Source organism: Lontra canadensis, unplaced genomic scaffold (genome assembly GCF_010015895.1).
Source record: "Lontra canadensis isolate GAN:19392208 unplaced genomic scaffold, GSC_riverotter_1.0 scaffold58, whole genome shotgun sequence".
Lineage (NCBI taxonomy): Eukaryota > Metazoa > Chordata > Mammalia > Carnivora > Mustelidae > Lontra > Lontra canadensis.
Genome location: NW_022631052.1, coordinates 7706150 through 7723878, shown reverse-complemented (window position 1 = coordinate 7723878; position 17729 = coordinate 7706150). Strand labels below are relative to the sequence as shown.

Here is a 17729-nt window from a genome sequence, read left to right as displayed (position 1 = left end):
ACATTTCTGATTTGGGATCCTCCCTGTTTGGGGCTTTTTCATTCAGGTTGGATCCAAGGCCCTTTGCTTCCCACTGCCACTGCCCTCATCGAGGTATCGACCGTGTGTCTGTCGCAGAAGTGAAGTGAGGGAGTCCCGCGCCCAACTCTGGGCAGCTGTGTGTCTTGGCTGAAAGGTTCGGCTGGAAGTGCTGAGCCCGGCAGAACCTGGGCTCCCTGCTCCAGACAAGGACATGCGGGGATGTTTGGTCACTTCTCCTGACACCAGGATAGGAGGCTTGCCAGACACCAGAGTGGGGACACAGGTCACTTTGGAGGTTGGGGGCTTGGTGGGACCCAGCACGTCCCCTCATGGGGTCACCTGACACGGGAAACAGCTTCAGTGTACCTGGCACAGCAGTGAAGCTTTGAACGCATTGCATGCCGGGTGTCACCTGTCTACTTCCTTCTAGATAAACTTCAGTCTGGTGCTAGAGCATCTTAAACACCTGTAGAATACCTGTGCATCTCCCTTTTTAGCCGAGGGAGAGCCAGCCTTGGGATCCCCGTCTTAGGTAACAAGAGAGTCTAACTAGAATTTAATAACATCAATTTTCACCCAGTGTGGGGCTTGAACTCACAACCCTGAGATCCAGAGCTGCATGCTCTCCTGAAGCCAGACAGGCGCCCCCTCTTTGTGTTTATTTTTATGGTTTAAGGCACCTTCTATTTATGATATAGGATCCCAATTATCTATTTATAATAATTTAAAATATTCTTAGTTAAAAAATACTGAGTCACATAAGGACAAATGTCATGTTGGTAATCCTTGAGGGGCAGGTGGATTCAGTAGAAGTTGTGAAGTGTGTATGCCAATGTCCGGCGTTTGGGCTGTACTGGGTTCAGATTCAGCTCTGCCTTGTTCTGGGTTGGTGGCCTTGAACAAATGGCTTCCCTTTGCTAGGCCTCAGTTTTCTCATCTGGAAGATGGGGATAGAACCATCTCATGGGAATCTAACACGATTTGATTGTTTTGATGATTAAATGAGATGTAAATATATGTAAAGTACCAGGCATATGTGAGTGGGGGGAGTATGAGGATATGTCAGTTCCCTGGAGCTTTTGGCCCAAAACACTTGGTGGAGGTCATATCTACCCCATAACCTAGCTCCCCAGATGTGGGTGCCCCACCTGCTTCAGGATCCATGGTAGCTGGGGTTTTGGAAACAAAGACCAGGAACTAGCGGTTAGAGGGCCAGAGCCTGCTCTGAACCCAACTTCCACCCTCGGCGGCAGCCCCCAGACCAGCCTGCAGGGAGGGGAGGTGAGGCTGGCACCAGAAGTCCCTGGACATTGCCAGTCTCTGTCAGCCCCACATCCTCGTCTCTAAAATGGGTCAGTTGTGAAGATTGAGCTAAGTTGTGTTTCTGGGACAATAACTGGGGCAGGGGGTGGGCAGCTGGTCACAAGGGTCCACCACCCTCTCTTGGTCCGGTGGGGGCTCTTTCTCCTGGTGGTGATTCTTGTGTCTAGACTATTCTCTCTGCCCCCGCTGCTGGCTCCCTCATCTTCTTCAAGGCTCTGTTCAAATGTTACCTCCTTCAAGAAGCTTTCTCTGACCAGCCTGCCTCCATTAGCAGCATTCCCCCCACCAAGCATGTCAGGCCACTCTCTGCCCGGACCCGGCCTTCTTTTTCTTCTCTGTCCCCTTACTGCCATTGGTTTATTTGTCCTTTATCCCTCTTTCTCTCTGGAGTGTCAACCCCAGGAAGACAGAAATTCCCTCTTATCTACTGCTCTATCTCTGGGGCCCAGAAACCTCCCTGGCACACAGCAGGTGCTCAGAAAATATTTGGCAACTGAACTAATGGTGTCTGGCACGTAGTAGATGCTCAGTTAAAATGTACTGGTGAATAATGAATGCATTAGTGACTATTCACTTCCTATTGCTGTTATAACCTATGACCGCAGACTTAGAAGCTTATCACAATCCACATTTACTGAGCACCTACTATGTGAAATGCCAGGGCAGGGCCCCAAGGGGAAAGGGAAGACTGAGGAATGCAAGCAAGATGCTCCCCACTTCCCTGTGGCTGTCAGGTTCTCTGAAAGACCTCTTCCAAACATTTTAAAGATCTGTTGTCACTTTTCTCTCTTTCAGTTTGTGTTTGTAAAAGTGGCCAGTGACATTTAGCTGATGGATCGAATAATGCTGTTGGACAAGGGAAGGGGGAAAGCCTTGAATTTGCCAGCCCCCAAGGCTGAGTATTTTACCTCTGTGTGATTTGGCAAATCTTCCAGTCGTCTGGGTGCTAGTCATTTTTTTCCTCCATAACTCAGCCCCTGGCAGCATAGCTCAGGGCTCCGTGGATTTCTCCCAGATAGGGGAGGTGGGAAGAAATTAGTTTCCCACACACTGTAAAACCTAAGAATTCCCACTATGCACCAGCGGGGAGGAAATAAAGGGTAAAAAATACCTGGGGTAGTAAGAGACCATCCATCGTTGCTGTGTGCTTTTCAGAGCAGGGACCCTATTCGACCCACGGCCCAGTGCCTCAGTAGATCTGGAGGATAAAAATGCAATAGAGTGAGAACCAGGTCCCGACACTTTCTCTTACACAATGGGCTTGTTCCCTGGATGCCAGGTAACATGGTACAGCAGGAGAGAAGTAGATTAGACTTGAATGAGGACTTCCTTCCTGTGGGACTTGGAGTCTTGGCAGTGCCTCAGTCCTGCCTCTCTCACAGTTGGTATCCAGTCAGTTACCACATGTTATGGTTTGAATTATGTGCCCCAGAAAGATACGTGGAGGTCCTAACCTCTGGTACCCTCTTTTAGAAAGAGGGTCTTTGCAGATGTAATCAACTTAGGAAGAGGTCATCAGGTAGACCCTAATTCAGTATGCTGGGTCCTTATAAGAAGAGGAGAGAGACATAGAGGAGAAAGTCTTGTGATAACAGAGCCAAGATCAAGAAACAATGGCCAAGGAACGCCAAGGATTGCTAGTAATACCAGGAGCGGCGACGAAGGTGTGGAACACTTGGGGAGAGCAGACTTTGGACCTGTGTCCTCCAGACCATTTTCTGGGGCTGCCTACCAAACTAGGTTGTTGGAAACCATGAAAATTTATTCTCTCGGTTCTGGAGGCTGGAAGTCCAAAAATCAAAGTGTTGGCAGGGTCAGTCAGTTCCTTCTGGAGTCGCTGAGGGAGAACCGGTTCCAGTCCCCTGTTCTACCTCTGGTGGTGGCCGGCCATCCTTGATGGCAGATGCATCACTTGAGTCTCTGCCTCTGTCTTCGCAGGGACTTCTCTGTGTGTGTCTCTCTGTGCTGTCTCCTCTTCTTAAAAGGACTCCGGTCGTTAGTCAACCCCAATCCAGTTGACTTCACCTTAAGTTGATTCCTTCTGCAAAGACCCTGTTTCTAAATAAGGTCAAGTTCCGAAGTTCTGGATGGACATGAATTTCAGAGAGCACTACTCAACCTAGGACACCACACCCCATCAGTTCTTCCTGTCTACCTCTTGAATCTGAGCAGTGTGTGGGACCCCATCAGTTCTTCCTGTCTACCTCTTGAATCTGAGCACTCTCTCCACTTCTGCCGCCTCCCTGATCCCGGCATCGCTGCTTTGACGGTCCTGGTAGCTTCTCCTTGGGCTCCCTCTCCAGCTCGTTTCTCACACAGCAGCTCAGACGAACCTTTGAAAAAGGCGAAATAGAACGTGTCACTCCCTCCCCACTGCCCTTAGGGTAAACCCCACCCCCCCATCACCTGACTGGGATGACAGTCACACAGAGACAAGAGCCTGTACGTGGACCCTTAGGTCCCCCTGTGAGCTCCGCCCACTCCAGACTCCTCCCTGGAAAGTGCCAGCGCCATACCAGGGGTTTCACATCCATAGACTCTGATTCTAGCAGCAGCTCTGCAGGAGAGGCCCCACGGCTGCCCCCATTTTACAGATGGGAAAACTAAGAGTCCAAGAGGAGAAAAAGTAGTCACATGTTGCTTTTGGTCCTGTGGAAGCAGGCAGATGCCAGAACGGCGTTAAATAGGCAAGAGGTTTATTGCGGGGAGGGACGCTGTGTAGGATGAAGGAGAAGGAGAGGAGGAGGTGCCGAGAGCCTTTAGATGGCAATGTGGTCTGAACCTGGGGTGAGGGGAAGAAGCTTGGCGGGAAGACCCTCGGACTGCAGTGCAGCTCTGAGCAGGTCTCGGCTGGACTGACAGGCAACGCCAAAGAAGGTGTACCAGTTTGCTCAAGCTGCTCTGACCAGACCACAGAGCAGGTGGCCTAAGCAACAGACATTTATTTCTCACAGTTCTGGAGGTTGAAAGTCCAAGATCAAGGTGCCAGCAGGCTGGTTTCTGGTGAGAGCTCTCCTCCCAGCTTGCAGGTGGCTGCCTTTGCTGTCTGCACGGGGCCTTTCCTGTGTGCACATGCAGAGAGAGTTCTGGTGTCTTCCTGTTCATATAAGGGCACTGGTCCTATAGGATTCAAGGCCCTTTTATCCAGATGCGGCTGGATCAGGGGGTTAGGGCTCTACTACATGGATTTGGAGAGACACAGTTCAGTCCATGATACAAGGTTTGCCCGTCCCAGCATCATCAGGAGCAGCCCCACTCTAGCCCCACTCTGCACCCCCTGTCATGCTTCGTTGGGCTGGGAGCAGCCCCAGGCAGGTGTGGCCTGAGCTGACACTACAGTAGATCAGAAGAGTCTCCGTGGCTGCCACAAATCTTCATAATAAGCGGAAGGGCAACACTCACTCAGAGTCTGCTGGGTGCCAGGCACCGTTATAGGGCTCGGCATCTCGTGGGAGCCCTGCACAGCCCATACGCAGTAGGCCTGCTGTCCCCGTTTTACCACTGGGGAAACTGAGACACAGAAAACCTAAGCGGCTGTCTCTGGAGATGTCACAGCAGGAAACACTCTCCGTGTCCCAGCCTGGCCCCCTCCCACTTTGTCTCAGGGTGGCTTGGGAATTCACAACATTCGTACTTCTTGGGTCAGGCTAGCCTGTGAAGGTGTCTAGTATAAACTTTCTGCCACACATCCCAGCTCTACGGGATAGCTGCACAGCCAAAAGCACTCACTTTGACAGGATCCCACCCCTATCTGATTGACATCCAGGGTTAATATACTTGTAATAGGAATTTGAGTGGAGAGCCCAGAGAGGTCTGGTGCTCTGTCCAAGGCCACACAGCAAGCCAATGGCAAGGCAAAGAACAGAACCATCAGTCTAATGCTCCTAGCCTAATAGTAAAAAATCCCCATGCCCTGCCTCAAAGCAGCTTGGCCTACTGCAAAGAATCACCTGGCACCCTGAGTTCAAGTCCCACCTCTGCCACTTTTGAGCTAGGTGACCTTGAGCACATGACATCTCTTCTCTGGGCCTTCATTTTCTTGTCCAGAAAATGGGGAATAGCAACATCTTCCTTCCTGGGCCTCAGGAAGGCCCCATTTTACAGATGAGAAAATGGAGGCTCTGGGAGGTTAACTAACTGTCCAGAGTTATTAGCCAGTTTGGAGCCAGACCTGGCACCAGCAGCCCTTGGAACATATTGCCTCTGCTGGTATCTTTGTTTATCTTCCCGGTAATAATTCTTGGGAATTAGGAACTGTTGTAGTTCTCCCACTGTATTAGAGGGAAAATGAGGTTCATGGCTCTTTGGGAGTAGGATTTGGATCCAGAGCTGGGCTTCAGCTTCTGTGAGCTTAACCACTATGTTCTACCCTGTAGCAGCAAATGAAGGTGAAAAACAGGAACCTTAGAATCGCTGAACCTCTATTAAGCAGGGATCCGGCCAACCCTGCTCCTCCAGCCTCTCAGGGGCCCACCTGAGGGCAGCTCCCCCTGGACAGAGGGCACAAGGCAGCCACAGGGCCTCCGAGCAGAGTGAAGGAGGGAAGCATCAATCCCTGATCCCTGGAAATGGGGTGGATGATACCCTTTATCACCCAAGTGTAATCATTTGGCTTAGACGGGCTTGTGGCCAGCCAGCCCCCAAGCCATGAGCTAGATCTTTTCCACCTCCTTGGAACCAGAGTGAGCCCTCTGTGGCCCACTCAGAGCTGCCCCCTCCCGTGTTTATCTAACTTCCCTGACCCTGGCAAGTGCTCATGGCCTTTCTCTTCTTTCTGAAAAACCAGGACACAATAGGAAGCATTTCCTTGAACTTATTAAAAAATCCAGACTTGTAAATTAATTTGTCCGTGTTGTACAAAGGCAGTGCAGATGGACTCATTAGCATGCACACAACAAATAATTATAGATGAATTTTTAGCTGGCCTGCCTAATGCGCTTGCTGGGTTAATTATGTCAATGTATAATTACATCAGCCCGGGGAGACATAATGGCATACCCCGCTGAGCAGGCCCTGCCTAATGACGGGGCGTAGGGGGAGTGCTGACAGGGGAAAGACGGCAGCGTTCTCGCGCACCTGCTTACCTCGGCACAAATGCCCATTGTCAGAGCCTCCCGCCACCTAAACAGACAGGAGGAGAGGGGTAAAATGCAGAGGCGACCTTGTTCCAGCCGGACCTGAAGGCTCCTGTGTGTAGGCACTGCCCCATTTCTTCCCTCAGCAGATGTTTGTTGGGTCAGATTGTGTGTTGGACTTCATTCACCCACCAGGGGTCCAGTGGGGAGTGAGAACAGACGCGGTCCCAGCCCTGCCTTGTGGAGTTGGCAGTCCAGTGGGTGTTAATTAGGTAGACTTGCAAATCAGTGAAAATTGTAAGTACAGTGAGTGCTCTAAAGGAAAGGTGCAGGGAGCTGGGAGAGCTCAGGTGGAGGAATGACTGACTGGTCAAGGCAGGCTTCCTGGAAGAAGTGGCATTTGAGTTGCAGTATGGAAGGTGATTAAGCATGAACTAGCTGAAAGAGGTTAAAGGAGAAGGCAGGGTGTTCCTGTAGGGGAACCCACCAGGCCCTGCGGCCTCAGCCTAGGCAGCCCTCAACCCTCAGGGCTCCCCCCCACCCACTCCTGGGCTCTTCTCTCTGTGTATGCAGACCCCGTGCCTGTGTTTGAAGCGACACGCAGCCTAGACGACAGACTGCAGCCCCCCAGCTTCGACTCCACTGGGCAGCCGCGGCGAGACCTCCACACTTCGTGGAAGAGGCACCCTGAGCTCCTGGGCCCCAAAGGTACTGATAAGGCCTTCATGGGATGTCCCTAATAAACAAATGGGCTGTGGATCTTCAGCAGCCTGGCTTGGCCATCTTTGGAGGGATGGGGGTAGGGACGCCTAGGAGCTTGACTTTATCATTTTCCAGGTAGGGTGGGTTATGGTACACCACTGCTGAAACAACCCAATCCCAAATCGCAGAAGCGTAATATATTTAAAGGGTGGGAGGTTGGAGGAGACACTCCATGTGGTCACTCACACAGCCAAGCTATGGTGATCCTGCCATCTTCAACACTTGACATCCCGAGTCACAGTGACTGTTACAACCAGCCAACGGGAAGAGAAAAACTGCAGAGGATCATACCGCGGTTTATGGGTCCAGGCTCAGACTTGGCACACAGCACCCCCAGCCACATCCTGGTGACCCAAACTCCGTCATGGGGCCCCGCCCAGCCACAGGGGAGCCGGGAAGGGCAGACTGACTGTGTGCCCCACAGGGGAGGGAAACCGGATGTGGGGAACACAGCACTGTCCTGGCATCGAGCGAGGCAAGTCAAGAAACTGGGAGAGCTAAAAATAGAGTTCAGATATACATATATGTGATTAAAAATGTTTAAAAGCAGGAGAATGATGAACAGAAGCGAGCATGGTGGTTACCCGTGGCAGGTGAAGGAGGAGGTCTCTGGGGAGGAGAAATGCGGCCATGAAAGCTCTCGGTGACCATCTGAGTCTTGGGTGTTGGTTGAGCTTCAAGCCAGACACTGTCATAGGCTCCGGTGACATAGCTGGGAGCAAATAAGGCCCAAATCCCTGCCCTCGTGGCTCTGACCTTCTAGAATGTAAGGCTGACTGTCAACCAATAAATATACAGCACTTCCAGTGTAAGAAAGGCTTTGGGGGCAAATGAAGCAGGGAGGAGGGGACCAGACTAAGGAATAAATGAGAATTTACCTCAAAGTTCAGCAAATTTACCTTTTTTTTTTTTTCTTTTTTTTGTAAAGGGCCAGAGAGTACATACTTCAGGCTTTGCAGGCCACATATTTTCTGTCACAACTACTCAACTGTGTGGAAAAAAAAAAGCCATAGAACTTGGGTAAATGAGTGGGTGTGGCTGTGTTCCAATAAAACTTTATAGGCAAAACAGGAGGTGGGCCAGATTTGGCCCAAGGGCTGTCATCGCAGACCCCGAGTCGAGTCTACCTCCTGGAGTCATGGAGATCATGGGCTGAGGCCCGCCAAGTCGGTCTGACTGCTCCAGTGCACTCCCCATCTCACAGCCCCCTCCCTTCCTTCCAGTCCCTAGTGAGCACCTACTGTATGTATGCCTGGTCCTTGGCAGAGTCCTCTGGGGAAGATTAATGGTGACTAAAATACAGCACTTTGCCGGCTCTGTTCCTGTACCCAGAATGCCTTTCCAGCCTCCCTGACAAACCAGCTCATACGGCGATGGCTCTGTGCGGCCTCTGAGGTCCCTCTAGGGTTTGAATTTCCCTCTATCAGAATAATGACGCTTGTGGGAACTGCCTCTTGAGAGCATTTACTCTGTGCCATGTGCCTTTCACACGGTTTCCCACTGTCTCCTCTTGTCAACTTGGGGTGTCACTGGCCCCGTTTGACAAACGGGTTAACAGTCTCAGAGGCAGCAAGCAGTCAAGCAGGGATTCAAACCAAGGGCTCTTGACCTTGGCCCTGGGCTGTGTTTCTCCCTGAGAACACTTGTTGCTGTGCCTCACGATGGTCAAACCCCGTTTGTTCACTGCTGTGTCCTCAGCCCCTGGAACGTCCTATGTGGCCTGCAAAGCCGTGTGTGTGTGTGTGTGTGTGTGTGTGTGTGTGAACAAGCCAGGGCCTGAAAACTGTCGGGCCCTCAAGGGAGGCAAACTGCCCAGCTCTGCACTCAGCAGAGGAGCCTAACAACCAGGACAGAGCTTAAAGGAGTCAGTCGGACCCAAGGCCGGAAGCCCAGATTTTGGGATTCTTGAGACACCCTTGATGGCCTGTCCCTGAGCACCCTTTCTCCCCATGACGAATTGAGTGCCCAGGGCATACACACTGATTCCCTGAAGCAGCCACCACGGGCCTGCAAAGCGAGACCTGATGTGGGCCCTGTGCAGGCGTTCCTGCAGGTGCAGTGGGCTGTGACCGAGCCTCTGAGTGTACACCGTCAGCTGTGGGGAGGGGAAGTTAAACCCACAGCTACCCCATGGCCCAGCACTTTCACTCCTAGGTGTCTACTCCAGAGAACTGAGAACAGGTGCTCAAACACGTGTACACACATGTTCGCAATAGCCCTATTCACAGCCGCCGAAGGTGGAAACACGCCAGATGTCTATTGGCAGATGAATGGGAAAACAAAATGTGGCCTGTCCATGAAATGGAATATTAGTGAACCATAAAAATGAATGATGGTCTGATCCATGCTATAACCTGGATGAACCTCGAAAACATTTTGCTAAGTAAAAGAAGCCGGACGCGGAAGGACATATATTATGTGTGATTTCGGTGATAGAAAATATCCAGGATATGAAAGTCCCCAGAGACAGAAAGCGGATTGGTGATTGCCAAGGGTTGGGGGAGAGGAAAAGGAGTGACTGCTTAGTGGGGACGGGCTTCCTTTTGATGACATTCTGGAATTAGTGCTCACAGTTGCACAATACTAAATGTCACTGAATTGTATACTTTTATGCATATTTTACCATCACCCTTAAAAAAGTAAAAAGGCCGAGGAGGCAGGAACTGGTCCAAGAGGGTAAAGGAAGCTTCTGGGCGTGCTGGCTGAGGCTGGCACACTGGAACTTGACATTCATTCACACACGCCCCCCAGGGCAACAACCCAGCTCATCATGGTGATGGCAGGTCTTTCCAGCTACACTCTCTCCATCACCTGAGTTTGGAAAACTGAGTCCCAGCCCTCCCAGTCCCTCCGATTTGCAGAACACAGCTCTGGCTGCCGTGCCACTTCCAGCGATGGGTGGTTTTCCCTCTTTTTTCCCTCCAGAGCAGAGAGAGGGGACGTCTCCGGCGGGGCCCACGCTGACTGAGGGGAGCCGCCTCCCGGGCATTCCCAGCAAAGCCCTCCTGACAGAAACTTTGCTGCAGAGAAATGAGGCGGAGAAACAAAAGTGAGTGGGGAGGAGCAGGTGGGCCGCCCACCTGGCTGGGAGGTGGGACTATCAGGGAATCCAGATGTAGGTTGGAGGTGGAGATGCAGGCCTGGCCCATTTCAGCAGCTCAACAGCCAGCCCTGGGCAGCTCACATCACCTGTCTGAGCTTCAGTTTCCCCAGCCGGAAAGTGGGGCTAATGGTGGTGTATTAGTCAGGATTCCCCAGAGGGGGAAAGAAAAAAAAGAAATTTTTCTATTTTAATTAAGACATGTGTTTTAAAGACTTAGTTCACGCTGGTCGGACAAGTCTGAATCGGTAGAGCCAGCCAGCAGGCTGGAAACTGTCAGGCAGGAGTCAGTGCTGCAATCTTGAGAGGAATTTCTTCTTCCTTAGTTTTATTCTTAAGCTCTGCAACTGATTAGGCAAGGCCCACCCACATTATTGAGATTATTCTCCTTTACTTAATGTCAGCTGACTGTAGATGTTAACCCTAACTACAGAATACCTTCACAGCAACCCCAAGTTTAGTGTGTGGTTGAATAACTGGATACTGTAGCTTGATCAGGTGGACAGGTGCTATCAACACCTAATCTGCTGTGAGAGTGAATGCATGTGCTTAGCCCGGCACTCACTTGGAGGAGTGTGTCAGTAAATGGTTGCCCTTACAGTTGTTGTGGGAATAATAATACCTGCTTATTATACATCTGGATCCTTGGGGCATTTCTAGACCAGCTTCATGGTGGTCATTACATGTATCCTTTCATTCACTTCTTCGTTCGTTTGTCCCATGTATTTATGGAGCCACCTGCTGTGTGCCAAGCACTGTGTCTAGGGACACAGCAGTGAACAAAGGGACAAACCTCCTACTCTCCTGGAGTTTACTTTCTCATGAGGAAGACACAAATAAACCAGATAAATAAATGGTCTGCTACGTGATGATAAGGGTTGTGAAGGAAAATAAAGGGGGGGAGGGGATGAGATTGAAGCCGAAGTTTTAAATAGGGTATGAGGGGAGGCCTCACTGAGGAGGTGAGCAAAGCCCTAAGAAGGTGAGGGAGGGGAACTTGCAGATATATAGGGGAAGTGTGTTACAGACAGAGGGGACAGCCAATGCAAAGGCCCGGAGGTAGAAATATGCCTGGTGCATTTGACCAGCAAGGAGGTGGTGTGATTGGAGGAGTGTGAGAGAGGGGAAGGGACAGGATATAGGACCAGAGGTAAAGGGGCTCCTTCCCTAGAGTCTCTGAGCCAGACAACATAAGGTCCAGGCTTTGTATAAACCCTCTCCCAGTCTAGCTGGGGCCCCTCTGTCTCTGCTGAGACACGTGCGTCACACCAAAACTCTAGGCTGCAGTGGGCTGGGCGACTATCCCAAATGACTGACCCAGAAACGGGAAAAAAATGCCTCCCTGGGCACAGGAATAGTAAGTAATGGTACTGAGGGAGTCCTGGGAACCAGCATCACGCTTAAGATTTTCACAGCACCCATGGAGGCAAAGACCAGCAGGAACCTTATTTTACAGATGAGGAAATTGATGCCCGGAGAGACAAAGTCACTGACTGATACAGGTCCACACAGTTAGCAAAAAGCAAGGCAGCCAAGTGCCTGAAGGTTTAAGGACCGAGTAACAAGGCAGTGGTACATGTGATTACAGAGAGCAGGTGAGAGGAGTAGAAAGCTAGGAGGGCCCACTCGGGGACCCAGGCAAGGCCCATGCACATGGGCGTGTGCAGAGCCAGTGTGAGCAGGCCCGGTCTCTCTGCAGGGGCCTTCAAGAAGTACAAATCACTTTGGCAGCCAGACTGGGGGAGGCAGAGGAAAAGATCAAAGTCCTACATTCAGGTATGTATCTGGCACGCATTCCCTGGCCCCGTGCAGCTCCCCAGCCCAGTCAGACCAGGAGGGGGAGTGGGAGGGGACAGTCAGTGACACTGTGAACTCAGGCTCAGGTATTTTGGAATCAGGAAGGCAAGGGGGGAGTTTGCGGAGGAAGGGGATAGTTCAGCATTACCCAGTGGGGGTCTGAACCCAGTCTCCAGAGGCCACATTGCTGTGGAGAGAGGGTTTGAGAAATAGAATTAAATCAGGAGTAACACAGCGCCTGCAGGGGCCAGACACACAACCATGCCAGCCAGGTTAGGGAAGGCACTAAGGCAGGGTGGGGTCCAGGGCAAACTGGACCACTTGGGCCTTGGCTAAAGAAATGGCCACTGTGAGCACCAGCCAGGCATGGCCATATGACCCAGTGTCACCAAGCCTTCGATTTTCTTGGAGAAATCAGAAATCTGGAATTTTATAAGAAATTTCTCATTTATTATAATATACACATATCTGTTGACTTCATTGCTCCTCTCTGTCCCCCTCACTTGCCAGTCTGGACCTTGGGGTAGGTGAGCTCATGGACAGATGGCCCCACCCAGGTCCTGAAGTGACCTAAGGGTGTGGGACAGCTTATACCCAAGGCCATGGGACAGAAGACCCCTACTGCTTACATGGGTCCTCTAAGCTTCATAGACTCCTAGAGGGTCATCCTGTCCACCCTCCAACCAGCTTGAGTCCCCTCCATTGGCAGGAAACTCTACCTGTCACTGGTTCTAACCAAAAGAAAGGTCTTCCCTTTCCACCTTGAACCTCATTCTGCCTTCTGAGCCCTGCAGAAGGAATGGGCTTCTGGGGGAAGTGGGGGGCGCTTCACCCTGGCTCTTTAATTTTTCCCAGCGTTAAAGGCCACACAGACAGAGCTGCTGGAACTGCGGCGAAAATATGATGAGGAGGCAGCATCCAAGTAAGTGAAAACCCTGCTGAGACATGTCTTCTCACTCTGGCCCTCCCAGACATCCCTCTTCCCTCATATCCTACCAGATATGTCTCTTCCCTCTGACCTTCTCAAATATGCCTCCTCCCTCCAACACCCCCATGCATGCCTCCACCCTCAGGCCCTCTCAAATATTCCTTCCTGACTCCTCCCTCCAACTCACTGCCTGAAACACCTATTTCATTAAGCACCCAGTGCTCCCCAGCCCCGTAGGCACACAGCTGTTCACTGGTCATTTGCTGTGCCATTCATGTGCCAGACTATAAATGACATTCTGGGTCATGTCTGAGCAGGTTTGCTGGGTGGGGGCCTTCATCTTACCCCAAATTCCTAGAACTGTCTCCACCACAACTCCACAGTCCAACCCTCGGGCTGAGTATCATTCACTTAAATTACTCTGGACTCAACATGGCTTTAAGACATCATTTATTTAAAAAAAAAAAAAAGACATAATTTATTCCACAGACACTTATTAAACACCTACTGTTTACCCAGTGCTGTGCGGGGTCCCTAGAAGAAATGTTAGAACATGATCCTGTCCTCAGTTGAGAAGAGACAGACAATAACTGATAATGTACAGAGATAAATTCATTCCTTCACAGATTACTATTGAGCACTTACTGTATGCTTGGCACTGTTCTGGGTGCCTGGTGAATGCTAAGAAAGGAAGAACCAAGAGCAGCAAGAGAGAATCACAGGGAGGGTTGGGTCCTATTATCCAGCGTAGTTACGGAAGGCTTCCCTGAGGAGATGACCTTCAGAATGAGAAGGAGATAGCCACGTGGAGAATGCCGGGTCGGGTGCTCTGGGCAGGGGGGGAACAGCTTGCATGAAAAAAGCCCCCAAACATACCTAAAGCACGCGCACAGCTTCTAGTCACCAAATGCTCCCCGCAGGCCTCCTGTGCCCCACCAACCCCATGCTCAGCAGAGGGGCGACCGAGGTAGATATGGCCTGTCCTGGCCCCCTTAGTGCTGGGACCGTGGATGGGGGGCAGCAAATAAATGACCACCACGGGGATAGAGGGAGGCCTCCTAGGAGGACACTTTGGAGCTGGCTTTTAAAGCTCAGGGTCGGGGCACCTGGGTGGCTCAGTGGGTTAAAGCCTCTGCCTTCGGCTCAGGTCATGATCTCAGGGTCCTGGGATCGAGCCCCTGCATCAGGCTCTCTGCTCAGCAGGGAGCCTGCTTCCCCTTCTCTCTCTGCCTGCCTCTCGGTCTACTTGTGATCTCTCTCCCTCTGTCAAATAAATAAGTTAAATCTTTCAAAAAAATTTATTAAAAAAATAAATAAATAAATAAATAAAGCTCAGGGTCCTGTCCTCTTGAGGAAGGGCATTCCAGGTGGAAGGCACAGCAGGGACAAAGCCTGGGAGGCGTAGCTCTGTCCGCACCTGGGGGTGTGGCAGGCCAGGTTGCCCAGAAGGGGTGTTGTGCTGAGGCCCCCGTCCCATTTCCAGACGTACTGGGTTCTTTAGTGCCCAGCCCCGTTTCTGTCCAGTAGGAAGGGTAGAGGGCAACCTCCTTAACCTCCCGTTGTGGGCCTTTAGGTTCAGGCAGGGGCTGGGGTTATCGGGGTAGGCAGGGGCCCAGGGGCTGCCAGAAGCCCTTCTCAGGATCTTCTCTTTCTGTCTCAGGGCAGATGAAGTCGGCCTGATCATGACCAACTTGGAGAAAGCTAATCAGGTGAGAAGATGTATGCTAACACTCACTCATTCTGCCCAGGGTTGGGGACTCGGGCTGGGAGGGACGGACTGAACCCAGCTGATAGTTGTTGGTATCATTGCCGTGTGCCATGCTGAGTGCTAGGGCCAGGAGGTGCCTGGGGCCCTGAGCTCCCGGAGGGAGGAGGAAGGGATGCTGATGGGACACTCAGAAATAGGGTGACCAGGAAGCAGCAGTCGGGGAGGGACGCCTGACCCAGACTCAAGGGTCAGAGAAGGCATCATGGAGAAAGGGCGTGATGCTGAGATCTGATGAACAAATTGAAAACGGATGCCCGGATGGCATTCCAGGCCAGGGAACAGCCTGGGCGAAGGCCAGGAGGCCACCTACAGAGAACACGGTGCCTTCCCTGGTGGCTGTACTAGAGGCCTCTCCAACAGGAGGAAGGCGGCAAAGCAGTGACTGGTGAGCCTAGAGTGCAGGCCTAGCTGGGACATGGGTCTCTCCCAAGCAGACCAAGTGAGGAACCATATTCCACAGAGCCTGTGGTGGTGACAGGGGACAAACCCCTGCTGCTTCTTTCCCTCCCTCCCCACTACCAGGTCTCCTGCAGCCTTCTCCCTTGATCCCAGCCCCACCAGCCAAGCACTGGGCAGACCCCAAACTTCAATGGGTTCCCCATCTGCTAGTCCCAGCCCAGGTCCTCGAAAGTCTATGAGCCTCTGCGAGTCCCCGTTTTCACATATGTAAATGGGGTCCCGCACCCTGCCTTCTTCTGGCCTCAGACCTGTTGCCGTCTTGTGGGCAAAGCTGGCAAGAGCCTGAATGGAGGTGAAGTGTGGCCATGGGCTCCGGTCTGGAGTCTCTACCCACACCCGGCTCCCTGCAAACCCAGCAGCCAGGGTCATGGCCATGCAGCGTGACAGCAAGTGGATCACACTGGTCACAAGTGGGTCATTGCTTTGGAGGAGCACACTTTGCAGCCCAGGAGCCGTTCTCTGGAGGAAGGGCGTTCCGGGCAGAAGGCACCGCAGGAGCAAAGGCCCAGAGGCATGGCTGTGCTGGCATAAGGGCAGGACCCTCCCACCTGCAGAGGAAACGTAGAAAGGGATAGCATTTTCAGGGTAATTTTTTGAATACATAATCCATTTACATCGTTCAAAACACAGAAAAGTTCATACGTGGGGAACTCCCATCTCCTTCCCCAACTCGGCTTGCCAGTTCCCCTCCCTTTGGCAGTCTCTCTTGTTTCTAGGGTCTCCTTGTAGAGCTCTGTCCACAAACTCATGAATATATGAATTTTTACCCCTTTTAAAAGCAAAAGCTATCACATACTGTACCCACCCTCCTGAACCTTCTTTTTTCCACGTGTGTATCTTAGAACTCGTTCCATGTCTGTATAGAAACAATTTATTCATGGCTGTTGGTATTGCCCTACAGGGCCGCACTGCCATGTAACCTGGGGGGGCTTTCCGTGAAGGGGCACAGAGGAACTATGCCCAGCTCTGTGGGTCTCTGTCACAGCCGATCCATTTTCCCGTACGTGAAAGCATAGACGTATGCGAGCGAATGGATGTGGCTGGGTTCCAGAAAAGCCTGGTACACAAACCGGGCATCCGGCTGCAGTTTGCCCGCCCGTGGTCTAAACAGTCCCCGACTGGTGAAGACCATGGTATTTCCAGCTGTGTACCATCATCGTCAGTCCCGCAGGGAACACCCTGGCACAGACACTATTTCAGACCTGCATGAGCCAATAAATAGGATAAATTCTGAGAAGTGGAATTACTGGGCGGAGGATCTGTGCATTTTTATCTGACAGATGTGACCAAACTGCCCAGTTTGCCCTCCCTGCAGCCAGTGAAGAGAGGGCCTGTTCCCCTGCATCCTCGCTAGTACCGTGTGTCACCCAACTTTTGGATCTTCGCCAATTTAATAGGCTTGAGGAAAGAGATCTTAGAGCAGTTTGAACAGGAAACAATTTTTTTAATGTTCATCTTCTCTGAGTATAAAAGTAAAACCTCGTTATAGAAAGTATGGAGAGGAAAATAAATGTCATCATATGAGGGTTTCTTTAATCTGTGTTAAGATTATCCAAAATGTGAACAAGAGGATTCTGGAGCAGAGCAGATCAGCGTTACTATTTACATAGTAAATAGTATTTACTATTATTACTATTTACATAGTAATAACCCGGCCAGTTTGCCCCAGCTCTTTCCCCTGGGGGTGACAATCAGTCATTGTCCTGCATGCACCAGATTTCTTACTGGGGACAAGGAACCCCCAGATGTGAATCCAGGTGGTTATATAGGAGAGGGAGCTCTTTGAGAGGGAGAAAACTAGCTCCCTAGAGTCATGATGGACAGAGGGCAAGGATCCTAGATTTTTAGCATGTGGAATGCAAATATTTCTGTCCATGGGGGAGATAAGACTCGTAACTTTCTAGTAGCTATAAACCCAGCTTTCCAACCCAGGGGTTGTGTCCATGGCCGGGGTCTCCTCCCGCTTTGAAATGTAAACACATATCTTCAGAGAGGAAAATCTGCTGTTCTCACCAGCGGAGAGAAACTGACTTCTGGGCTTGTCATTTAGCCCCATCCTGTTTTAGTCAGATTTGCTTGGGAAGCCCCAACTGTGCAGAAACATCAAAGTATTTCTCTATACCCACACACCCAAAGCCTTTCCCAAAACAAAACTTACTTGAGCCATTTCTGGAACAAGGCAGGATACTAGGAAGTGAACAAATCAATTTAAAAAATTAATTAACCAAAATTAATTAATTAATCAATTAACAAAATGTGAACATGGATGTGTGTGGGTCTCCATATGTGTGTGGTAGGCGTGGCATCTTGATTGCCAAGATCAGCATGAAAGTTAACTATAATCGTTATGACCTGTGTCACCAGCTGAGGATAAAAATATAGTCACAGCTTTTTTCATTAAGTTAACCAACTATTGATACCTAAAATACCTAATGAGTTGTAATTTACCAGATCACTTACTTTGCAAAACAAATCTATGAGGTAGTTCTTTTTATC

At 50.9% G+C, this 17729-nt stretch overlaps 1 protein-coding gene across 4 annotated transcripts in view; it reads left to right on the top strand.

The window, feature by feature from the left end:
* CUX2 (cut like homeobox 2) overlaps positions 1-17729 on the top strand; it is a 254098-nt gene that overhangs the window by 207575 nt on the left and 28794 nt on the right. For all 4 annotated transcript variants that reach the window (XM_032876295.1, XM_032876294.1, XM_032876291.1 and 1 more), the window contains 5 exons: positions 6993-7127; positions 10107-10230; positions 11981-12057; positions 12934-13000; positions 14667-14715. In XM_032876295.1, coding sequence (XP_032732186.1) covers positions 6993-7127; positions 10107-10230; positions 11981-12057; positions 12934-13000; positions 14667-14715 — 452 coding nt within the window. The remainder of the gene's footprint in view (positions 1-6992; positions 7128-10106; positions 10231-11980; positions 12058-12933; positions 13001-14666; positions 14716-17729) is intronic.